This window comes from Anopheles cruzii, chromosome 3 (genome assembly GCF_943734635.1).
Source record: "Anopheles cruzii chromosome 3, idAnoCruzAS_RS32_06, whole genome shotgun sequence".
In the NCBI taxonomy this organism is placed as follows: Eukaryota; Metazoa; Arthropoda; class Insecta; order Diptera; family Culicidae; genus Anopheles; species Anopheles cruzii.
The window spans coordinates 43340388-43364662 of NC_069145.1; the positions used below are offsets into that span (position 1 = coordinate 43340388).

The 24275-nt window shown below is 42.3% G+C and overlaps 5 protein-coding genes across 6 annotated transcripts; 3 read left to right on the forward strand and 2 right to left on the reverse strand.

Moving 5' to 3' along the window:
• Positions 1 to 347: 347 nt before the first annotated feature.
• On the forward strand, positions 348 to 5642 carry LOC128275636 (nuclear RNA export factor 1). Its single transcript, XM_053014208.1, has 7 exons — positions 348 to 481; positions 619 to 1502; positions 1582 to 1691; positions 3409 to 3445; positions 3507 to 3742; positions 3836 to 4004; positions 4094 to 5642. The coding sequence occupies exons 1-7, from the start codon at positions 400 to 402 to the stop codon at positions 4565 to 4567; spliced, it is 1992 nt and encodes a 663-aa protein (XP_052870168.1). The 5' UTR covers positions 348 to 399; the 3' UTR covers positions 4568 to 5642.
• Positions 5643 to 6300: 658 nt separating this feature from the next.
• Positions 6301 to 11500, forward strand: LOC128270450 (transient receptor potential cation channel protein painless-like). Its single transcript, XM_053007847.1, has 6 exons — positions 6301 to 6435; positions 6502 to 6687; positions 6856 to 8743; positions 8806 to 8936; positions 9002 to 9093; positions 9165 to 11500. Exons 1-6 carry the CDS (start codon positions 6403 to 6405, stop codon positions 9508 to 9510), a joined length of 2676 nt encoding a protein of 891 aa, XP_052863807.1. The 5' UTR covers positions 6301 to 6402; the 3' UTR covers positions 9511 to 11500.
• Positions 11501 to 11687: 187 nt separating this feature from the next.
• Positions 11688 to 15834, reverse strand: LOC128272512 (uncharacterized). Its single transcript, XM_053010336.1, has 5 exons — positions 15572 to 15834; positions 15394 to 15510; positions 13283 to 15324; positions 12969 to 13207; positions 11688 to 12879 (listed from the first exon to the last, which is right to left on the reverse strand). The coding sequence occupies exons 1-5, from the start codon at positions 15832 to 15834 to the stop codon at positions 12283 to 12285; spliced, it is 3258 nt and encodes a 1085-aa protein (XP_052866296.1). The 3' UTR covers positions 11688 to 12282.
• A 1043-nt stretch (positions 15835 to 16877) lies between these two features.
• Positions 16878 to 17931, reverse strand: LOC128273342 (mediator of RNA polymerase II transcription subunit 4). 2 transcript variants are annotated; one of them, XM_053011285.1, is made up of 3 exons: positions 17753 to 17931; positions 17513 to 17681; positions 16878 to 17452 (listed from the first exon to the last, which is right to left on the reverse strand). In XM_053011285.1, the coding sequence occupies exons 1-3, from the start codon at positions 17821 to 17823 to the stop codon at positions 16943 to 16945; spliced, it is 750 nt and encodes a 249-aa protein (XP_052867245.1). In that variant the 5' UTR covers positions 17824 to 17931; the 3' UTR covers positions 16878 to 16942. The 2 variants fall into 2 exon arrangements, with proteins under 2 accessions (XP_052867245.1, XP_052867244.1); XM_053011284.1 differs by having other exon boundaries at positions 16878 to 17681.
• Positions 17932 to 18365: 434 nt separating this feature from the next.
• Positions 18366 to 21371, forward strand: LOC128269717 (adipocyte plasma membrane-associated protein Hemomucin). Its single transcript, XM_053007110.1, has 4 exons — positions 18366 to 18504; positions 18583 to 18754; positions 18837 to 19042; positions 19129 to 21371. Exons 2-4 carry the CDS (start codon positions 18639 to 18641, stop codon positions 20472 to 20474), a joined length of 1668 nt encoding a protein of 555 aa, XP_052863070.1. The 5' UTR covers positions 18366 to 18504; positions 18583 to 18638; the 3' UTR covers positions 20475 to 21371.
• Positions 21372 to 24275: the final 2904 nt, after the last annotated feature.

The following is a 24275-nucleotide window of genomic DNA, read 5'->3' on the forward strand; positions in this document are numbered from 1 at the left end:
GAAAACACTGCAATCTGACAGTGACAGAATGAATGACTTCGCTGTCAACTTCGATAATCGACATTTTCAACCTCTCCATTCTAGGTCCATCGATTTAGAACAATAGCTTATCACATTGATTACGTCAGGAAGACTATTGGTTTGTGACATTATTTCTACTGAATCTGTTTTGAACACAAATATTATTAGATTACACATTTTAGGACAGTTTATATGTACACACCTTGACCAGTGTTGCCAGATGTGTCACCGCTCAAACCGACATCAGATTTTGACACGAATGAAAACGAAACGTTCGGTGCTCAGTCTGCTTTGTTTGTGCGAATTGTGTTACAGTAAAGAAAACGCGCTTTTCGGCGGCACGTTATTGTGATACATCTGTGTAGAAGTCATAGAAACATGCCGAGAAATTTCCGTCACGGAAATAACCGTGGTCGCGGTGGCCGGCAACAAGGAGGTGGAGAACGAGGCTTTTACGACGGTAAGCTAGCAGCGTGCACGTCGCCATTTTCATTCGAAAAATGTGTCGTCATCGGAGGGCTGCGGTGAGAACTCGATCAAACAAGAGTCACAACATTAATTTCTTGGAGCCCTGTTTTTGGTCCACTTACTGAACAGCCTCGCAGAAATATTCGGAACATGATAATCGAGCAGAACGAACAGAGTGGAACGACCGGGATAGGAACGATCGCAATGTCACCAATGTGAAACGGCGAGTCAGCTTCAAGCCGTTCAACTTCAAGCAGTTCGGTAAGAATGGGCGAGCGCTAGAGCAGCAAATACGAATGCACGTTTCGCAAGATGACGATGAAGCGATGCGTGGTGACACGTTCGATGGAGACTCGCCGGTTTCCTATACAGCCAATCGAAACAAGTTCAACCGGCAGCGGCGCAGTGGATCACCCATTCCTCGTAACGCTCCGAATGCAAACATCCGGAAAAAGATAACACCATCAAATACCAACTGGTTCGAGGTTAAAGTACCATACGGGAACAAGTACCCGAAAGAAGTAATCCTTCGCCTTATTCAGCACGCGATTAGCCCGCAGTTCTTTATCCCGCTTTACTACAAAACGGCCGAGTCTGCGGTGACGTTTTATGTAGAAGAATTTCATGCCGCGGAAGCCATTCTGAAGGTAAATCGTAAGATCGATCTGCCGGATGGGCGGAAGATGATTTTGCTGGTGCGCAACAATCACCCTCCGAGTCAAGTGAATGACCAACTAAAGGATCGAATGAAGCAAGCAATGGTGAAACGCTACAATGCCGCGACGAAAGCACTGAATCTGGAGAAGTTCCATGCCGATCCCGATCTAAGCGACATTTTCTGTGGACTATTTCGTCCGCAAATTATTCTGGTTGCTGTCGACATTATAGCGGAACATATTCCCGAACTGGAGGCACTAAACCTGAACGATAATAAGCTATACATGCTTGACCACCTTAAGTCAATGGCTACGAAAATTCCCAACCTAAAAATTTTGTACCTGTCCAAAAACCGGGTAAGTAGTATAGCACCAACGTGTCTTTCCTTCTTCGGCAACCTTATTTGTAAACGTTTTGCATTCTCATCTGCTATAGATTCCGTACGTCAACACATTGGACAGCTTAAAATCGCTAAAACTCGTGGAGCTCAATCTGGAGGACAATCCACTAAAGCAGCGATTTGAAGACCAGACAGTCTACGTGAGGTATTTGTTTTCTTTCAGCTATGGTTGAGTAAGATGTTTGATCTTATATTTGGCAGAACCCATTTGGCAGTAGTCAGTGCACCAGCCTAGATAGCCGTTCTCTGGCGTCCGGAATGCTCAGGGAGCTGGATGAGTGTGTTCACTGCTACTACTCGTCGACACTTCCTGGCGCGGCGCATAGGTGCAAGTTGTGAAAGACCGGCAGCATACACCTCGCAGCGTAATGGAACAAATTCCAAATGAAACACGCTAGCGCTCTAGCTATGCGCGATTTTACTCTTTTCAATTACAGTGGATTAACAGTTTTGATACCCCGCTGTAGTGGGCTTTTGAGTTTTCAATTCTTTCCCTTTATTGATCGGAAATATGAGTAATTTAAAAAAAAACATGCATGTGGTAAAAAAGCAATTGCGTTGGCAGTAATCCTCGAGAGCACACGTGTCAAAATCTATTTGCTTTCGAGACGTTTATTTAGACAGATGCTTGATGGAATTGGCTGAAGCGATGGGTGACAATTTGTACGCGAGCTCGTGGCCGTGGTGTTCCTGGTATTGGATTATATTGAAATACTTTAGCCTTGTGTGTAGCCATCAGCTAGTTGGATATGCAAACCATTCTTGATTCAAATCGAATTACTTCGCCAAATGGGTTTTCTTTGAGCAATGAAAAGAAGAAAGATTGATTGGAGAGATCGTACTTTCGCGATAATTAGGCTTCGTGGCTAATGATTGGGTTCAAGTAAAGTATAATTTGTTCGTCAACATTCATTCTTATTTACGCCTTGCAATGCTCTTTTACGGTGGTTTTAGTGCTAAAAAATACGCCCAAAACAACCTAGACACCCAGAGCACCTTAAGCATGGGTGCACTTAAGTATCATTAGAACGTTGAATCAGAGCTCCACCGAATGATCAAGAGCAGCCTGAGTAGAACATCCTGCCGTGCGATGATTGAATTGATGGTTTGTTGCTCTCTACGATCTCAACAAGAACCGTTCACCATCTGGCCGTAAAACACGGAACAATGAAATGTTCACTTGTAACAGAAATGCCAAAAAGAAAAGGCGAGTTCGCTGTGGCAAATGTGAAGATGGACATATAAGTAAACTACAAAAGACGGCGCCCGAAAAGACGACGTACAGCAACATTTCGTCTTGCATAGGATTGGAAACCCAATGCTCAAAGACATCCGTATTAACACATCGTTCGTACCACAATCACTGTAACTGTTGCGTCGCATGGCTCATTGCATAGAACAGCTATTATCAAATAACAATTGCTTTACTGCTGATCAATCAAGCCAACGATAAAATACTCATAGGGCACATTTTTTCAATCTTCCTTCTTTCGCTATGGAAAATCAGAAAAAAAACTAAACGCATCCGTGAATGTGTTTCATCCGTAAAAGTATGTCCAATTAGCGATGCAACCAAGTCTAAAAGTGTTTTTTCGCGATCGGATATTTTCGTTTGAAACCCTGAGTCTGTGTGGTTTCACAAATGTCCACATCCCTTCAGCAAATATCAAGCAATGGTGATTTTTAAAGATGCGGGATGATAACACGATTACTATGGTATCAGTGTTTCGATATAGTTTCGAGTCTTACTGTCAACGCAAACGAAAGCTTTCTAACGATCAAAACCAACTGCGTCAGGTCATAATAGAAGTTGGGTGCCATTACAAACACGATATTGTTTATTTTATATCTTCTACTTTTAGTGAAGTACGTAAACGGTTCCCGAAAGTCATCAAATTGGTAAGAGTGGGAGCAGATTTTGAAACGAGCTATTAAATAAACCGAAGACTTGTATTTTCAGGATAACATGGATTTACCGCCTCCCATCAGCTTCGACGTGGACGACGATGTAAAAGTTCCATCCGCGAAAGCATCGTTTCTGTGCGACGCAGCTGGTGCCGATCTGGTACGCCAGTTTTTAGAGCAATATTTTGCTATATTCGATTCTGACAACCGACAACCGCTTCTCGAAGCGTATCATGAACACGCAATATTTTCGTTAACGGTTAACACGTACCAACAAAACAACCAGCAAAGGTATTGTTCTAATCCACTTTGGAACCGTATTAGTATGGTACTTTAGGATTGTGGCGTAATAATTGCTGTTTTTTTTATATCCTGGAACAACAGACTGGGAGCTTATATGTCCGGCAATCGTAACATCAAGCATAAAACAGACCTGGACACAAGATGTCGGCTTTTGAAACAGGGCCGACTGCAAGTTGTATCGTACCTGTCGGAACTTCCTGCTACCAAGCACGATCCACAATCTTTTGCGGTTGACCTAACGCTATTAACGGTAATTTTTGTGTTTTTATATGTTTTGAAAATTGTTTCGAATGAATATTTTGTAACATGACGTTTAATACACATTTGTTCTTCGTGCAGCCGCAACTGTTATTGCTCACCGTTACTGGAGTATTCAAAGAACGCAGGCAAAACTCTGGCAGCGAGCCTATCCGCTCGTTCCAACGTTCCCTTGTAGTAGTACCGTGCGGAAGTGGTTTCTGCATTCGCAATGAGATGGTGCACATCACAAACTCGACTCGATTGCAGGATGAGAAAGCTTTCAAAGATCAAGCCGGCTTCGGAGCAGCCCCAATAGCGAACCAAGCTTCAACATCGAACGCAGCAACTGTTCCAGTTTTGCAACAACCACCGATTTCGGCTCCCGTTGGTGCACCAGACGACAATACAAAGTTGCAGATGGTGCAAGCACTAGCGACACAAAGTGCAATGAACTTGGAGTGGAGCAGACGCTGCTTGGAAGAAACTAACTGGAACTATCAGAGGGCGGAGTTTGCTTTTAATGAGTTACAGAAACAGAATCGAATACCACCGGAAGCTTTCATAAAAAATTAATACAGTAACTAAGAGATCATGGTCACCATGGGAATATGTTCATAAAGGTCGGATCTCGTACGCATCCTTCGAGATCTTCGTCAAATCAATTCTTTTTTTCAACTCACCATTCGATGCTTGTTCACAAAGCTAGCTGGTTCTGGCGACCAGTAGTCTTTACCTTAATGATTATCAAGCTAATGTTCAAAGAAACATTGCAAAACTGGTTCAATGACAATAACTTTGAATCAGCCGTTTCAACTTGCGATGTTTCGAATTCACTTGGTTTACTTTAGTTGATTTATGGTGAGTTCTCGTATTTTGTAATATGTCAATCTGAATCATATGTTTTCTGTACACAGCGTCAGATATTCAATAACAACAATTAAATTTTTACAAATGTGAGTTTTTAGACAAATTTATGTTCTAGATTAATGAAAAAACAACGAAAATGTATCAAGTTCTAAAGCTTAGGGGAAAAGGCATTCTCGTGAGTTAACAACTGCATTACGATAGTGTCTACAACCTCAAGGCTAAAATTGTATAAAGCGGAAAAGTAGAAATTCGTTTTCGCGTTTTGCTACTTTATTTACAAAATACTTTATATTTTGTTGCCAATTAAACGTCATTTGAAATAGCCTAATAGCTGGAATACTGGTGCTGCTAGTCAGTGCTAGTATAAGTGATGAAGCTTAATCGATTGGCTGATATGTATATGTTAAAAGCTACATGAATGCTTGCTCATTGCTGGTCTAAGCCTAGGATATGCATAGGGTAATTGGCGATCGTTTAATGCACCTAAAAATTACGAATTACGGTTTGATTTCTCTCTCTCACTCTCTCTGCAAACATGGGCATAGCCGTATGATCAGTTATTTTACATTTATTTTGGTGAATTCAAACGCATTAACTTCTGTCTGCCTGCCCAGTAGCGGGAAAAACGAATAATTTACATATGAAACAAAATTACTCGTGAGTTTCATTGAAATACGATCGATTGAGCAAACCAATATGTCTTGTCAGCGATGTCTTGAACGATACTGACATCACACAATTAAATCTAAACAACATACGGGAAACCAAACTGTGTGAAATAAAGACGATTTTTAGTATAAATGTGTTTTATATTGATATGGCCGATACAATAGTTTTTCAGTTTCTTCGAATGGGATATTTTTTCTCGAAAGAACAATGAATGATAGCTATTCTAATAAATAAAATTCTTCGTCAGCTCAGTAACGTGTTGGTTTCTAAGATGCTGGTGTTCGTCGTTATCGTACATAATAGTTCTGCGTACACTAGTCATTGCATTACAAATAATCAATCAATTCCATTCAAGATCGTTGATGCCACGCAACGTGCACAGTCCGATGTGCATCCGGTGTACTCATCTGTCTTGTTTTGACTTCGTGTGGTTTGATTTTTTGCTGCGTTCTATTGCAATAATCTTAACAAAACTAGGTACAAAAGTTCATCTTGGCAAAAAGTAGTAAATTTTAGTTACAAAATATGAATAAATAACATAAGGATAGTGATAAGCAGCATATTTTGCTTTTGGCAACAGGAGAAGCTAGTCAAATTTTATTTATATACAGCCAATTACAGACACAGATTTGAAACGCTTGAGTCACCGATTAATCAGTCACCGATTAACTAGACGTTCCTATGAATAAAACTCTGCTGAATGATACTCTATAAGTAATATGTAATCTTGTTTGACTTCGTTAGTATTGAACAGCCTTATCAAGCAAACGTCGTTCTTAGTGTCCGCTCTTCGTCGTATCAAGTGAAACAAAACCGTTTGGACTATACATAGTTGATCTGTTATACTACACATTAGCGCAAATTCCTATAACATGCTCGCCATTGATATTGTTGAATGTCCCCAGGTACAAAAAGTAAACTGCTCCATAAGTTCGTACTCTAAACACCTACATTGTGACACCTCATTCCAGAAAGATCTGCGCAACAGTTTAGAAAACAAAAAAATCAATGTTTTCAAGACAGCCTTGAGTCGCGGCGCCGACGTCAATAAGCGTGAATCTGGTAATAAGTATTCCGTCTTCGAGTATGCTTGCCGGAATTCTAAGTACGGCGATTTCATAAAAGAATGTCTTGAGAATGGCGCGATCGTAACGAGGGTAGGTTTCCACGTTTTGTTTCAGACCATATATTTTAAGAAGTGGTTGCTATTAGACTCAGCTAGCTCATGGAATTGCACAAATTGCCCATCCTTCGGCTTACACAGAACAAATGTATTCGGTACAAAAGTCCTTCGCCAACTGATAGATGAACGAATTTAATTTCAGATTCATCCAAAGGAATACGCTTTTCCAATTCATCTAGTAGCTCTCTCCTGCAGTGCTGAAAACATGGAAGCTCTGCTAACATCCAAGGACGTCGTAGTTGATCAGAAGTATAAAGACCGAACCGCCCTGTACCTACTGTTCGAAAATATCGACCAAGAGAACCATCGAGAAGGTTTAAAGTGCATCGAGTTGTTACTATCGGCCGGTGCCAACATAAATGCAGTACAGGAGGACAACGTATCTCCAGTACAGTTATTACTGGAGAAGGTTGCAAATGGTGAAGTCCCGTCAGGCGATAATGAGTGGCCCAAGCATGTGTTGGAGTACTGTCTTAAAGAGAGTGCGGTAAATTTAAGCCTCAACGACGGCAAAGCACAAACGTTAATCTCACAACATTTCTCATCCTTGGACATTCCCGAAAGACATGGCATGAGCAACGTGACCGTCGAGCTGTTAAAAAACAAATTATTCATTGGCCGCTACACGAGTGAGGATTTTATTGAAATTTACAAGCAGTTCAGCAACCATTTGGTGGCTCTTAGTAATGAAGAGCTTAAAGATATGATACAAATAGCGGTATGTTCGGACAAGTTAAAAGCCGCCCAGCATTTAATTAATCCACGATTGGATGGCACAACTGGAACGGTACGAGAAAATCTGTTGGAAACATTATTCCCAGGTCTACTAGAAAAGTGTTGCAACCGTGGAATCTACAGCGCGTTGGAATGGCTTTTACAGATCATACCTAAAACTGCGCGGGCTTTCATCAATAAGGAACCGCTGCTGTGCATTTTAATAAAACGAATGAATGCAGAAGTTAATCTGATGAAACGCTCTTTTAGCAAATGTTTTTACCTATTACTGCACGATCCACGAATAGAGCTGGATATGTGTGATAAGACATCAAAACGAACTGCCCTGCACTACGCAGTAATGTACAAAATGCAACCTGTTCAACTGGCACTTCTCGGTAAAGGTGCACAGCTTGGCTCGATGGACATCTTAGGCAACATTTGTGAGATAGATCCCATTCTTTGGGAAAAATACTTAGATAGACGTCTGAGCAAAGCAATCGTTGATGATGCGAGATTTGATGTGATTATAGATCTTTCTGATTTCATCAAATCAACATCCCCCACTAAGGAAACAAAATGGGAGAGTGAAATTTATCCCATACTTCAATTGGCGCAACATCCAGCCAACAAACGCCTTCTTCTGCATCCAGTTATTTCTACTATTGTACAATTGAAATTAAACTATTTGTGTCGAGCAAGTTTGGTTTATGTTATGTACCATTTTATACACTGGATAGGTTTAACATGTTTAATGGTTTATTGTGGTGACATCTACCTAGGACAGAGTAATGTTACATTGTATTGGTACTTTGTACTTGCATTAATTTTCATATTTGCACGGATGTTTATAAGTTACGCTGTAGACAGAGAAAATTTTCTCCAAAGAAGCGAAAGCTGGCTACAAATTATGCTAACTATAGTAATGATTTGTGCCATCGTCGTAAAAGTATTCAGTACAGTTCACGAAGAAATATATCGATCGTGTTGTGCTACCGCGGTTATGCTACTATCTGTTGAGTTCACCGCCGTTCTTGCGAAAGTTTCTTCCTTCAGTATCTCGACTAACCTCATCTTGTTGAAGGCGATATTGATTAACTTTTGCAAATCTTTAATACCGTTCTCGAGCATTTTGATAGCATGGGCACTCACGTTGCACATTCTGTTTAAAGAACGGCATCATATGGATTCCGCAGCGCTAGGTGAAACAGGAACACAAAAGAACAACACAGTTGAGCAAGTAACCGGAAATAATGAATTCAATAAGTTCCAAACAGTCTGGCTGGCGGGGATAAAAACAATTGTAATGATGACCGGTGAGTAAATTTTAACATAAAACTTCTTAGTAGAATTAGTGGTAATTTTTTGTGTATTTTAGGAGAATTCGACGCAACGAACATACCGTTTGAGGATTGTGTGTTGAAAAGTGTTATATTCTTGATGTTTATATTTTTTGTGGCATTGGTTTTCAATAATTTTATCAACGGTTTGGCGGTCGATGATACGATGGTATGTTGTGTACATATGTAACTTCAAACATCTACCACTAAACACGTGCTCATATTTTTTTACAGACCATGAGAGCTGAATCTGAATACATCAGTCTCAAACAGAAAATATTCCTGATACATCGTCTAGAAACCATTTTAAACCTACTATGGACAAGGTACGTATCATAAGTGTTGTATTGTTGAAGTTATGTTAATATTCATAGTACAATTGGGCTCAAATGTCTAGGTCCAACGCTTTCAATTGGTCTTGGCTGTCCCAAGAAACTACTACCATTAAGTTGCCGCAGTACATCAAAATTCAACAAAAGCCACCAAGCGAGCATGCATGCAAATTCCAATGGCACAATCTTAAAAGAATGTTTAAAGGTTTGAAGGACGAAGAAAAAAAAGAAACCATTGTGATGAATGAAGAAAATTGTCATATTTTAAACCGTGCGCTAGAAATATTGAATTCATGTGCAGAAGCGCACTACTTTAATACTGAGACAACGAAGAATCTAAATGATAGTGCAAGCGATGATCGACACAAATTGATACTGGGCGGCCAAACGAAGCGCAGACACTCGATTTGACATTAATCTTTAACATCAAATCGTTTGCGCTTATGTCAAAATGTTTATGAGTCAGCTGAGGCGTAAAACACAGCGCAAACAGAGGATAATGTAAGTTCTTATATGCTGGTACAGCAACAAAATCTAAAAAAACAGAAAAAGATATTCAGAAATCAACTTACCTCTTCGATTTCTATTTTCTCGGGCCAAAAACACGAATGCAAACACGTTTAACATTTCGGTTTTATATTTTAATCTTCCACACAAAGCATAAGCGATTTGACATTTTTACTGATTCAATCTTTTTTAATCATCTCAGATATTTCTTTTTTTAATTGTTTAAACTCTTCCTCCTCTTGTATTTTTATTAATAGGTTGTCTATTTCCATCTTAACGCGCTCAGCATCTAATTGCTCACTAGGCATTACGGGGCCGTTTAGAAGCCCTAAAACTTTCTCGGAATATTTTATAATATTAGGGCGAAGATTGACATCTACTCGCGATTTTACCCATCGAACGATTGTGCTAAGGGTGTGTTGAAGTGTTGTGCTGTCTTCTGGGTTTATCAGCGCGGGTAGATTGTCGATTGCTTCAAACAACTGAATCAGTTCAGTTTTCGTCATAGATAAAACCTGCAGAAAAAGTAAAAGCAATTAAAACAGTGCCGCTAAACATGAATCAGAAAAATGAGTTGCGTACAAAACATTGAAGTAACTATAAAATGTGTTCTACACGTAACAATCTTTTTCACTTCCCTATTAGAAGTCTGTTGAGAACGCGACGACTTCCAACCTAGCGTTACAACCAATAAAGATAAGGTACGAATTCTAAGAACGTTAGGCCCAAGCCACAGAACGCGTTCGACCGAGGGGTCTTAAGAACCCTGAACAAACAAGCAGAAACCACAGAAACTACAGCGTGGGTGCAGCTTGCATCTTAGAAATATCTATGAACCGCGTTGATCCAACCTGCATCTCAAAATACATTGCAGGCAAGAGCAATGTAAACAGTACGACAGATAAGCGTAGGAAACACATGGCCACACCGTAGGACCTAGATCAATAAAACGAAGATACACCCAAAAAGGTAGATTTATGTTGAACGTCCGCCACTGAAAGTGCACTCAATGTGGTTATGTCACAAAGGAATCATGGATGTAACAATTCACGTTTGACGATATCGAACCTAGCTATTGCTTTTTTACTATACATATACTTACGTTAGTTACTTCCATGATAATTTAAGTAATCGCCTAGATTAGAATACTGCGGGAGTGTGCTCGTGGCTGATGTTTATGTTTTGAATGACAATATCGAATGATATGTCAACATGCCTTATCAAATTAAGGCGATCAAGGTGTCAACGAACGATTTTGGCGCCAAACGGATTGTCATGTTTTGCTATGTGGGTCCACATATGAAGTAACAATACTAGCACTGAGGGCACAATAAAATGCTTTCGGATATTCTTTTTTCAAGTTTTATGTGTTTCACCAACATGAAGTCTGTGCTGCTACGCCAGTGAACAATTATGTGTATCACCCGAGACGTCGGCCCCAGATCAATGGGAAAACTGGGAACCGGGAACCGTCTCCCAGTGGCGATCTGTTCCACGGCTACGTGTGTCTTGAATCCTTGACTGAATGACTGATTAAGAAAGAAAAGTACAACAGAAACACAATTTTCAACTGTTACGTGACATGGTCCAGTCCCTTAATACTTCCACCGGTAGGGCTCAGAGCAGTTATTAGCTATCTTAAATGTAACTGTGACTAGCTCATATTTTCATTTGGATGCGATTCGCGGGGCTGTAATTAGTAAAACATTCAATTTTCAAAACAGGGCTATGCATGTTTGGTGGGACCGTTTACATTGTCAGCTATAGAAGCAGCAATATGAGATGGATTATAGAATCTGATCTCTCTGAATAATTTTGTATCACAGTTCAATCTTTTTTAAATTGAGTTCAGATAATGAAATGGAGGAATTTAAGATCAGCGACTGTATCAAGATGGAAAGCACCGTGAGTGTGCCTGAAAAATAATAATTTGTAATATAGAAAAAGATAAAATAAAAATCAAACAAACCTTTAAAGTGAACTAGTCAAGAAAGAATTGAATGACATCCTCTAACCGAACAAGAAAACACAGTAAACTTGGTTTTGCTTTTTACTATGATTTTGTTTATTCAGATGTTTATAGATAAAAAGAGAAAAATGAAAATGACTTCATCACAACCTCCGGCGAGACGTCGTGCCTGCAGCACACTAGCTTCTCTGCCGTATCTGTTCTAGCTTTTTTCTCCAGCATTAGAATATAGTTCTCGACACAACGAACTTCATGGCAATTCAAATCTATAGATCATATCTTTTAATTTGCGTTTTCTTCTTCCTGTAACTTTATGGAGTTTCTCCCGTTTTGCGGTGAAAAAGCTACAGCAATATCTTCATATAGTAGGCAGAGTGTAAAAAGTGACTGCTCTGGTGAGTTTCATCGTGGAAAATGAATATCTACAAAAGGATTGGGCTACAAATGGTTTAATTAATCATGATATCCTAATTATCAGTAAAAGTAGTAGAATCCAGTCTCTTGCTCGCAAAGATAGATCAGACGCACGACTAGCGATGTTTCGCAGGTCATTGTAACTCTGTCGGTAGTTCAAAATGTTTCAAAATGAAAACAAAAAATGAATGATTCACTTAGCATAGGACGTTAACTCGCGGTGGACACTGAATTTTCTTCCACCGGCGAACGATGATTTAAAACAAAACAAAAATAAACTGATCTATGCAGCCTCACAGCAAATCGTCCTCATCGCTAACGGTATCCGAGGCGATGGAAGCGCCCTCCACTAGGGTAGTACTATCAGCCGAGCTATCGCCATCGTCATCATCCTCATCTTCTTCCTCTTCGCCATAGCTATCGAAATCGGAACCACTGAACTCATCCTCGCGTTCGCCAGGATGTCTCCGATAGAACTCGATCATGTTTTCCAGATCAACCAGCCGTTGCTTCGTTTTGCTTACGTCAGAATCATGCACACGCAGATGCTGCAGATAGTCATACGTTCGGTTCGCCTCACTTTCACCTCCATTCACGAACAGTTTCTTCGTGAACCTTCGCAGCTTCTTCAGCAAACGGTTGTAGTTCGAGGCAAGTTTCTTCATGTTCAAGTACGGGCCAGAGCAGAGATTCCCATAGTCTAACACCGACCATTCGCCGCTCGTAACGCACCAAGTGAAAAGCGAGCGGCACTGGTACACTTTCCGGTGCGTCTGACAGTCGATCGTTCCAGAACAGTTTTTGCAATGCTGCGGTTTGCTATTGTCCACATCGTTTGCCGTAAACTGGAGGACCATTGTACAGGTGATAGTTTCCGTCAGTGGGCATACCTGGATATGATATGAGCAATGAAACGAGCGTCTTAATTCACGCAAGAGACAGGACTTTTTACAGGAATCAATAGACAAAAAAGCCTTACGTGTGTCAGTTCGTAAGCCGAATCCAGTAAGATGCCGTACTTTTTGCTATCCTGTGTACAGATGTGGTTGGCCACATGGAACGAAAACATTTCCATATCGAACGAATTCTGCGTCACGATCACGGCCGCACAGTTGAGCTTGCTGTAGGAGGCTTGCGAGATAATTTGCATATTGGAGTAACACGAGCCGTGCACTTCCATCGGCAGCGAGGTATGGTAGCCGGGCGAAATACAGTCATCTAGAAACATTGAGAAGCAATTATGAGCCCAACTTGGCTGTGCTGCCCCAGGGCTGTGCTTTGTTTCTTGCTTACCTTCTTCCGTCGTAACTACTGAGTTGGCATCATCCTCTTCGACGTAGATTTTGACGATTTTTTTCGAACAGGTTGGCCGCTCGGAAGCTTTCGAGTTGACCGTAAGCGAAATCTCGCTAGCGGCTCGCTTCATCGGCGGCAATTGATTATCACAATTGATGTTGTTTTCATTGTTGAACGCTTCATCCACACATAGAAGCTGCTCAGTTGCTAGCTTTTTCTCGTTCAGTCTATGGATTGCGTCAAGAAAAAATTTCGGAATGTCTGGAGTACCACCGCCGGGCCCTCCTGCACCAGCATTCTCGTTCAATCCGCTTCCCGTTGCTCCGCTCGATAGGAAGTGAACGTAATCTCGTGGATCAAGAGGAGTCACCTTTTTCAGCAACTGTTGCTGTTGTTGCTTCGCTGCCGCCGCACCAGCAAACAGACCGTTTGCAACGGAGGATGCATGCGAGACTGGTGAACGGTGCCGGTAGTATGAAGGAGAGCGGATTCCTGGCGGCGACCGAAGATACCGATTGCCAACTGGCGAACCACAAGGCGACCGAAATCCGTGGTTCGGTGAAGCTCGGTGCAAGTGGTGCGCGGTCGGCATGATATCTGCGTAGCCGGTGCCATGGTGGTGGGAAGGGCTGTAGCCTGGCGCTGGAACCCGACCTCTAATTTGGCTGCGCAGACGATTAAATGGTTCGATGTTTTCCTCACTGATATTATCTTCAGAAAATTCATATTTCTTGTCGGCTAATCGGCGCTTGCGAAACGCACTGATCTTTTCGCACCGTTCATTGTCTTCTGAGAATTCGTATGCTTTGGCAGCCGGATCCGCCTCTGAATTGGCATCGCTTACAGGGCCAGGCTGCAGCGGAGGCCCCGGCATACTAGGAACATAAGAAGTGTCGGAAAGCACGAAGCGTCTTCGTAACGACGACGTTGAAGTCGGCGATCTCGACGACAATCCCGGATTCGTTGAAGTAGTGGAAGAAGTTGCCGTAATGGGGATATCACACAATCCAGCGTTCGCTGGGCGCTTGCCGATGGTGGTCGTTGTACTGTCACCGGATTGAAGATCGATTCGCGTCACGTACGATTTAACGCCTAATGGAGAATCCTTGCCCAGGTTGGAAACCGTACTGGGTATTGCCGCGGAGGAAGTAGCAACCATCGTTGCACCGGCAGCATCCTGACTACCATTGTCAAGTCTTAACACTATGTTGGTATTGTTAAGATGGTTCATCAGTTGCACCTTCGCCGACGGGTGTTCGGTCGCGGCTTCCGACATTCCATTATCAACCGAAGCTGGTGAGGTTATGATCAGCTCGTCGAAATCGTCCGGATAGTTGCGGATGGAGCATTTCGTTTCGTACAGGTCAGTCTCGTATTCAGCAAAATCGGCAATAATTTGCTCTGCAATACTCATCTCCACCTCCGGGTTGGCGGTTGGCACCAATTCAGCCTCTTCACTTCTCTTCCACTGTCCGGACAAATTGCTGGCAGGTTTCGCCGTCGTACATTTGTCGAGAGCGAACCCAGCGGAAGATTTTTCTACCACACTTGCAGATTGAGACACCGCTTTGCCCAAAAACTTCGAGCTGAGTGATACCGTTGGAGCTAGTTTTTTGGACTGCACATCGAGTGATACGTGGATCGTGTGGATGAAGCTGTTTTCGCTCATGATAATGTACCCGGGACAGTTTAGATTAAACTTCGGGTTAAATCCTGGACCCGCCTCGGTGCTACGGTATTTCATGTGAATCGTCATGTTACACCCAATACAAAGGATGTCCTGCCGTTCTTCGTCTCCGTTGTGAGCATCGCGTACCGCGCGGCAGTCGAGGCACCCAAGCTTGGGGACGCGAACCATCGTAACGTACGAGTCAGACTCCTCGTTCATGTTCCCACCATGCACGACTAAAAGCCCACTGTCCGTTTTCCATTGTGTGATCGAGACGTTTTTTATTTCGTCTACGCCATGGTCGTCGAAAAGGCAAACTTGAAAGTATTTACTCAGCAGCATGTGCGGTCGGTAGATCCAAAAGAATAGCCTAGGAGAGTGAGAAATATTATACGGGGGGTCAAGAGAAGCTGCTTAGGAAATGCTTCGAAGCACTTACTCGTATTTGTGATTGGAACGGAAATGTAAGCCATTCGTCAGGACCTCTTCGTAGTCGTAGGAAAGCCGATAGCTCAGCAGAAACTGACCACAGCTTGTCAAACCCATGAACATGTGGCTGTTGGCGTATGCAATGATATTAGCACAAACTATGCAGCAAACCAGCACCCAACACTTACTTGTTCAAGTAGCAGTACGGCACAATGTCCTTCAGACAGAAGTGCAGATGCCCCGGAACCTCCTGGAACGGTTCCTCATGGTACCGTCGGTTCAGTCCGGTTGCAAAGTACCCCGAATGCTCCCGGTTCAACACCTTTAGGAGCACATTCTGCGTTCCATTGGCACTGTTGGAGCGAGTGTACAAACGGTGGCCAGGCACGACGGACCGTTTCATTGCCAGGATCCGATCCGCCTCCTCCCCGATTGATAGATTGGTATTCATAATGTTGGTCGCCGTTTCATTCGCCTCATTGTTCGGGGAAAGTCTCCTTGCGCCACCTACTCCGTCGTGTTGCACAGTTTATCTGCGCTACCCTCTGCCGCTTCCTGTCGTCTGGACGCAATAGAAAAGTAGCCTGCTCCTTGACCAAGCCACACTTTTTCTTGCCTTCGTGTAAGCTGTAAGGCTGCAAGGCTTTGCGTTTGCTGCCAAACTCACCGCGTAAGCCATCCAATAGCCAATTTAACCGTTTGCTCACCGTTTGCGGTCACAGGAACATTTTCGTACAAATTCACGACCCAATCGAGTGCACACAATATGTTCTTTTTTCTGCCTATTGCTTTTACTACAATTCGATTCCTTGACCGTACAACATCGCCAAGCCTGCTACGATTAAGCCATGAACCGCACACATACATCCACACGCACAAACAACACGTTCGATGTCAAAGCATTAACACAAACACTGCTGAACCATGTGTCAATTTTATTTTTTTATTTTGCGATCTGCCAGCTGCCAGAACAGGTATCAAACACACAACGCGTTTTAGTTTACAATGCTGATATGCCTTACTACGCTAATTCTACTGCCCCGGGTGCACACCGAATTTTCATCGAACTCGACCTTGCTCTACCTGATTGTGCCTGGTGTTTACAAACCAACGACTACGCAACCTGATAAATGTATTGTCCTACAGTAATGATGACTACCTACATACCTACATAGTTCTTGGTCGTTTAACAACAGATTCTTCGCGTGTCATAAGTGCGTTTAATTATAAGTTAATCTCGTACTAGGTCGTTAATGACAAGGACACTTATTTTACTTACCATGACAATTAAAAACGTTAAAAACTTCTTTTGTCATCACTCTTTTTTGGCGAGCTGCCTGTCGAACAAAAGGCCAATATGAGAAAAAAGCATTTCATAACAGTACGAAACCGTTTTCTTTCCCTTCGCCATACTGCAAAACCGGACTCTCCGGACAGAAACTCCTTGTGTTTGGGGCAATTCAAAAAGATTATCAATTCATGTTTTGAGTCACTAAGTTCAGTTAACATTACATAGCAAAAATTAATCCTATACAGTTCAGCACCGTTACTTGCGGCCCTCACTGTGAGTCGCTTGAGCTGGAGCTGGAGCTTTCCGTGGACATCACCTCGACATCGTCCTGCGACGCGTCCTTGTGTGGTCGGGTATCCAGCGAAACTGAGCCGCCGCCAGATCCCATCGACATGTGCAGCTCACCAGATGGATGCCACGCGAACTGGTTCTGTGCAGAAGCAGGAATCTCTCCTCCGGTGCTGCCACCGGCACAACCGCCCGCGTTAGTCACGCTCGACGTGTTTCGATGCATTTCGTTGAGGCTGTTGGGATGCTGCAGGTTGTGGCCATTGATATTGAGGTCGGACTTACCGAGAAACCCGAGCCGCATCTCGATATCTGTTGGGTATGGTCGCCGAAGATCGCCCTGTTGCCAGGTGAGCGGCGCACAGATGGCATGTGAAGCACTGATGCGGTGTGCGAACTTAATCAGCTCCTCTGACGACACAGGTCGCTTGTTGGCCTTAGAAATGCTAGCCAGCTTTTGTCGGGCCTGGAAAATCGACGTGGCCAGTATCTGCTCCGCTTCCTTTAGCTGCTTTTGTAACTGGTTGATCTCCTCGTCCTGCTTCCGTACCTGCTCCCGCAAAGCGTCCATCTTTCGCTCAATCCCGGCCTGGTCGGCAGCTAACTGTAAAGTCGACTTTAGTTCCTTGTCCTTCAGCACTAGTAGCTCTACCAGCTGCGAGTGGTCAGCACTTGACATTTTCTGTGCCTTCGGAGCAATTGTGTTTTCAATCAGTTCCCTGCAACGACACGGCGGCGTAAGTAGACGAACTAACTACTCAGTACTAAGAAGTACGTAGCAACTGCTTACTTGGCAACGATTTCAATATCGCTTACGATAGCTAATAGCCGCTCCCGTGTGCTCAAATGATACGAAGACATTCTGAAAACAGTCAGTAATATCCACAACAATATCCAGATACGGCAAAGCAGGAACCAAGCTGAACACTCTACATTCACCGTTTACAGTGGAACCATTTCCACTCACACCGACGTACCGACCAGCATCTCCATTGCTTCTGACTGAGTGACTTGTACTGACATTTGAAATGTCATAAATGCCGGCTGACGATCTATTACACCGCTGCGATGCACCATACCATAAAATAGTTTTCTCAATTTCCGAGATTAATTTGAAGAGTGTTGTCTACCAACCAAATAGAATACTTACATAGCCTAAGTTGAATCGGTTGTGCGTACTGCGAATAAACGATTCACCTAAAGTTAGTCCAGAAGTGAAATATTTCACCACACAAATTGAATCGTCTGACGTTCACGGAGGATGATGTCAAATCTGTGAGCTGCATCAACGTGCGAATTTGACCCTTGCACGGTGTGTGCCGTGTCATCATAATCGTCAGCTAAAGATTGCAGCTCGTTAGCTATCGTGGAACTACGGAAGAGCCTTCCCTCAACTAGCAAGTGGCAGACTTTCACGGTTGCACTTTGTTCTGTTGCTTGCTCGCATCGTCATTTCACGGATGCACTGTTGTCACTAGTCATCGACAACAGTAGTGGTAATAGTAATAGTAGTAGTAGGAGCGGTGATAGAAGCGTACGTAGGTAAGATAAAGTTATGATTATTGGAAGGAATTGTAGTAAAACTCGATCTTGATTTCTGTCCGCTCTTTTCCTTCGCAGCGCAATTCGTTGAGATACACACCGCAGTGTGAATACTATTCCAAAACAGTCCAACAATGGGTCTCCTGTACAGGCTGCGGAAGAGCGTGGTTAATTTTTTTATTTTCTTCTTCCTGGTCGTACTACTGCCGGGACTACCTCCGAACACGACTTTTCCGTTCGAAGGATTCAGGTGAAGGATAGCTTCCGTTCATCATTACATAAGTCTTCTTAAATATGAATTCATTCATTTGCCGGTTCTTTTCGAAGCGCAGATTTGCGAAACCCCGCGAGTTAAAAGGGGCACTTGAACCGACCGATCATCTTGACAACGCAGAACGCTTGTTTGAGGGAAAGATTTATGGGCCGGAAACGATACTGGTCCATGGAAAAGATCTTTTCACGACGATACACGGCGGTGAGGTGATTCGCATCAATGGCCAACACATTACACACATAGCCAAGTTTGGCAAACCTTGTGGTGGGTACACTGTAACTGGGTGGTCCACGGCTCCGGTTATCACTGTGAATCTTACATTTAAAAACTCCAATGGCTTTCTTTTGCAGAGCTTTCTTTCGAAGAGGAAATTTGTGGCCGACCGCTCGGTATGGCGTTCGATACGATCGGTTCAAATTTGATCGTAACCGATGCCTACTACGGTCTGTGGCTTGTGGATCTGACAAAGGGCTCCAAACAGCAACTGGTTTCGCCCGACACCGTGCTAGAGGGCAAAGGAGTGAACCGAAAGCCAAAGCTGTTCAACAGTGTGGCAGTGGCGCGGAACGGAGACATTTTCTGGACGGATTCGTCCTCGGATTTCACGGTTCAGGACGGTGTGTTTACCGTGTTTGCCAACCCATCGGGGCGTCTATTCCAACTGGATCGATCCACTGGAAAGAGCAAAGTATTGTTGGATCGGCTGTACTTCGCCAACGGTGTTGCCCTCAGTCCGGACGATGAGTTTGTGCTGGTTGCGGAATCGATGGCATCGCAAATCAGACGTTACTATCTGAAGGGCCCAAAGGCCGGTACGGACGATATTTTCATCGATGGCTTGCCGGGTCTGTTGGATAACCTGGTTGCGGACTCGGAAGGAATCTGGGCCCCACTGGTACAGGCTGCCGATAGTGAAAACCCGTCCGTTTCGCAGCTATTGGCCAACGTACCGCTCATTCGAAAATTCCTTTGTCGTATGTTAGCGTTGGCCGAAATGCCAATGCGTCTCATCCACCAGCTGATACCGAACGTTCACACACAGCGGCTCATCCATGCAATCGGACACTTCGAATCTATTGGCTTCCTGGCCCCGAGTCGTCAAACGGTGGTTAAAATCAGCTGGACAGGAAGAATACTTGGTTCGCTGCACGGTTCAGATGGCACTGTTGGTGCGGTTTCGCACGTAGCGGAAATGGGCGACCATCTTTACTTGGGATCGCCTTTCAATAAGTTCTTGGCCCGCGTTCCACTGCCCAAAATGCCCAAGATTGAAGTCCGCGATGTAAAGTACAAATCAGCTACGGAAACAACGGCCGTGCCGAAACAAACCACCCCCACTACTCCGAAACCGACGACAACTACACCACAACCAACAACGACAACCACACCTGAACCAACAACAACCCCAAAACCGATAACTAAAACAACCACTGCTACAACAACAAAACCAACCTCTACGACGACGGCCACGGCATCGAAGCCAAAAAGCACTGCTGCCCCCAAGGGAACACCGTCAAAACCAACAGATAACAAAAAGCAAGAAACAAAACCCACGACAGCTTCCACATCGACTTCGTCAACCGAAAAACCGACAGAACCTGCGCCGATTCATGAGAAGGTACCCAACGACACACCAAAACCGAAACAGGAGAAACTGAAGGTGATTAAGAAGGGAGGTGATCTAGGCGAGCTGTAGGAATTCTTATCAACAGCGTGTTCGATAAAATCCGGCAGCTAAACGAACATCAGCAACAGCGTATGGTAGGGCGGAACGCTTTACGAAAGCTGTTCAAACGGCACAATCTTATCGCGCAACATTGGAAGAGCTACTCACACTAGAACTCACACAGAACACTAGGATAAACAGTGCAACTAGTTAACATTTGCATAGAAAACATATTTCAAGTTTCCTATTAGTTACCGCAACACTGCCAAACAACAGTACGCTAGTGTCGCGTAGTGCAGAGGCAATACTATGTACAAACCACAGAACCGGAAAAACCTGACACAGATCCAATCCCAGTGCATCAGAACCACTACCCAGTGCATCATTCCACAAGACCCGAAGACCAGGGACAGTCATTAGCAGCTGTAACATTCTTGTTCAAGTCATTCCACGAGTGATGTTTTTTCTCCTCTAGTTATGATTATTTCCCTAGCTTAACATTGTATTTCCATTCCATTGCTATCGAAGGTCAAGCAAAGTTAAGCGACTACCCCATGTCAAATCGGCCTTCATGTCAATCCAGAAAATATATGCGTACTTTCTTCCGGTAGGGAAACGAAGGAGATCACTCCGTCTGTTTTTCCAGAGTAGAAAAACTTGACTGCGATCTGTGAGATTAACATAGCAGGAACTAAAGGAGGAATCTGGCTAGCAATAGACTCACTGATCGGTATTGAGCTCGGGAAATTTTCCTTTTCGTATACTCTCTAGAGGTAATTATATATACACATAGTGGCAGACATGGTCACTTGTGGGTTAATGATTATTTGTTTGTTTTTGATTTTTTGGCATACCAACGCAAAATAGTTGTTAATCGGTGGGAAAGAAAAACAGAAAAATAAATTTGGTTTTCTTGGGTATAGTGGATCTGAGTGTTTAGAAATAATTTTAATTGTAACTTGGTAAGAACAAACACTTCAAATCAAGTATTTAATAATCTATCAATTTTGTGTATACAGTTAAGAGTCCGAGTTAAAATATATAAAAATCCATCCTCAAAAAAAAGGAAACCATTACAATAGAAACGATCATCCCTAACACAACAAAAGCAAATCCCTAATTCTGCCACGAAAAATGAGTTTTTCAAATAATTATATTCTTTCTGCTTTGTGTAGATATTTTACAAAAGTTCTTTTGTGTTACTACGACCAACCAATTTCTTTTTAAATTTCAATCAATTTAATAATCCTCTATTTAAATTTTACCTTACCTTTTGAGTACCTATCAGGGCAAACTTAACATTAGAGCGCTGCGTCATTTGTTATATGCGAGCAATTGCTTGCATTCATATTAGTGTAAATATAATAAACTTTGGAGCTACTTGCGCACAAAGTTATTAGTAAACACTGCCACTTCATTTCCAAGAGGCAAATTTACGTGGCGTAAGACCATATATTACTAAAACAATGAAATTGAAGTATTGTTATGGTTCGATTATAACGAATATAATCTTTTGAAACTAAAAAGCGTTTACAAAGTGCTACATAGTTTTGCATTGAAATACAAAATTCAGTTCAATCCCTTTGAATTGCATAATAGTTTAATGCAATTTTTAAATTTTTTCAGAACAGAAAGAGTCGTATTTGTATTGCAATTTTACTAAATATATCAAATTTATTTTCAATATTTTTCGAAGAGTCTAACGAGCAAATTGAATTATACATGTTTGAAATATGAGGTCAAACGTCAAAAGTTCAAACGTCTTTTATTGGTACAGCTGTTCCTTTAGTACAGCTGTTCCTTTAGTACAGCCGCTGAACGTCAATCTCGTGTGTCAGTCTGTCTTGCCGGCATTCATTTCATACGATGGCCCAGCAGAAGAAGGTTGGCTTCGCAGGTGCTGCGTTCGTGTATTATAATTTGGGAATAAGCGTTCAAATTGTTCCCGCAATCTTCATTCAAGTAACGTAAAATACATATCGTGCAGTTAATCTGGAGCGAAAATAAGTGTAATTTAAATTATCGGTGAGTTTTCAGAATATTCATTGTAGTCTTGCTGTAAAGAATATATGAGATACTAATATAAAAGCATTACGATTTCCATGTGGATGGTTTCGGAATGCACATGGTTTCGGAAGAAACAATGAGAGTTCGTGGAAGCCATTTTACAACGCAGAAGTAAAATGAGATCCCATCACAGCACACCGAATCAGCTTGCGTGATGTTGTTCTAATTGTTATTTTTGCAATAGCTTGTCAAACCAAGAGCGTTGTTTCCCTCCTTTTCTAATCATGTTAAATTTTCGTATTTCGCATGAAGAATCTAAAATTTTCACGATTGGGTGAAAAAGCAAAAACGGTTTCATTCGCTTCGCATGTAATGCAAAAGCTTGAAATGGAATACAGTGCCTAGGTTAGGTATGTAATGCTACAATTGTTTTTTCTTTTGTATTATAGAGACTTTGAGCTGTAATAGCCTAACATTCGTCTCTTATACTACAATTGTGAAATTTTACTAACCTACAAAATCTGCTTCCGTTTTCGGTAAATCTCTAGGTGGCATGCTGTTTAAACTTCTTCGTTGGACAGGCGCTACTGAGCCAGTTCTGGCATTGCTTCAGCTCACCCAAATCTAGCTCCAATTCTGCTCCGCGTACCATCAGATCCACAGCTATGTCTACAATTCCGGATGCAATAGTATTCAACTTGAATAACGGCTTCATATCGGTATGTAGTTGCAAATGAGGTACGGATATAGCGTTTGCGAGAGGCTCTATTACATTCCCAGATCTGATGTTGCAATGTTTTTTGTCGATTTCTAGCATGTGTGTTTCTCTAAAATGAACAAAATAATGCAACGAGATATTCAATGTTGCAGAATAAGGACTTTTCTGTACAGGCTTCATGCTTGCAGAAGAGTACGGCATGTCACTGGCCAACTTCAACGTAAAAACGATTTCGTTCGATTCTCATGTAATGCAAAAGCTCGATATACAGTATTTTTTAAGGTATGTAATACTATAAAATTATCAAATATTACTAACTTGCTATATCGATAATTCAGTAACAAAATCTACTTTCGTTTTCGGGAAATCTAGGTAACATGCTGTTTAAACTTCTTCATTGGACAGCCGCTACTGAGTCAGTTCTGGCATGATTTTCGGCTAAGTAAAGAATCTTCAGCTCTATTCGAATTATCTGGATTACTCCAAATCTTGTCATTTGTGGTTTTTGACCCGTTATGACGAACCTTCCAAACGATGAACACTTCTGTCCATCAAATTACACAAGGTAAGAATTTTACAACCATCTTTTATAACCGTGCATTGTTTAGAATGATTTATTTTCATGTTACTGTTTCAGGTAACGGTGATATTAGTGAAAAATGTTAACCCCAGTGAGAGTGAACAACACAGCTGAAGCGATGTAATCTATGCGAAAAGAGATGTCTAAGGTAGGATTAGTTAAGTTTATTGTTTATGAAATAGGAAAGCATTCATCTAGGGCAACAAATTATGAGTAATGCGATGGAATTGAACAGCTATATCTCAAAAACAACTCTTCGACAACGAATTGATATGCATACATTACATAAATTGATTGACGACGGAAAAGCTTTTAGAAGGCTAGACGTGCACAAATCTTCATTAAAAACTAATAACTGGTTAATTTGATTTGTTAGGAGATCCGTTACAATCCTTCAAGTCCGATAATATTCACAACCATAAACACCTTGCTATACCAGGTCATTAAGGTATTTACATTTATTGTTTCTTGTGAGATGCAGATGCATGCCGAGCTCAGTATATCCCAACAGCCATGATTGAGTTGT

Excerpts from the sequence above, each read along its gene's own strand:
- LOC128275636 (XM_053014208.1), top strand. The coding sequence starts at position 400 with ATGCCGAGAAATTTCCGTCACGGAAATAACCGTGGTCGCGGTGGCCGG. Across the intron at positions 3,446-3,506 it reads TCCCGAAAGTCATCAAATTG|GATAACATGGATTTACCGCC; the intron begins GTAAGAGTGGGA and ends TTGTATTTTCAG. Across the intron at positions 3,743-3,835 it reads CAACAAAACAACCAGCAAAG|ACTGGGAGCTTATATGTCCG; the intron begins GTATTGTTCTAA and ends CTGGAACAACAG.
- LOC128270450 (XM_053007847.1), top strand. The coding sequence starts at position 6,403 with ATGCTCGCCATTGATATTGTTGAATGTCCCCAG. Across the intron at positions 8,744-8,805 it reads AACAATTGTAATGATGACCG|GAGAATTCGACGCAACGAAC; the intron begins GTGAGTAAATTT and ends TGTGTATTTTAG. Across the intron at positions 8,937-9,001 it reads TGGCGGTCGATGATACGATG|ACCATGAGAGCTGAATCTGA; the intron begins GTATGTTGTGTA and ends ATTTTTTTACAG.
- LOC128272512 (XM_053010336.1), bottom strand. The coding sequence starts at position 15,834 with ATGAATACCAATCTATCAATCGGGGAGGAGGCGGATCGGATCCTGGCA. Across the intron at positions 15,325-15,393 it reads CGTTCCAATCACAAATACGA|GCTATTCTTTTGGATCTACC; the intron begins GTAAGTGCTTCG and ends TCACTCTCCTAG. Across the intron at positions 12,880-12,968 it reads CGGCTTACGAACTGACACAC|GTATGCCCACTGACGGAAAC; the intron begins GTAAGGCTTTTT and ends TATCATATCCAG.
- LOC128273342 (XM_053011284.1), bottom strand. The coding sequence starts at position 17,823 with ATGTCTTCGTATCATTTGAGCACACGGGAGCGGCTATTAGCTATCGTA. Across the intron at positions 17,682-17,752 it reads GATATTGAAATCGTTGCCAA|GGAACTGATTGAAAACACAA; the intron begins GTAAGCAGTTGC and ends GTGTCGTTGCAG.
- LOC128269717 (XM_053007110.1), top strand. The coding sequence starts at position 18,639 with ATGGGTCTCCTGTACAGGCTGCGGAAGAGCGTGGTTAATTTTTTTATT. Across the intron at positions 18,755-18,836 it reads TTTCCGTTCGAAGGATTCAG|ATTTGCGAAACCCCGCGAGT; the intron begins GTGAAGGATAGC and ends TTCGAAGCGCAG. Across the intron at positions 19,043-19,128 it reads CAAGTTTGGCAAACCTTGTG|AGCTTTCTTTCGAAGAGGAA; the intron begins GTGGGTACACTG and ends TTTCTTTTGCAG.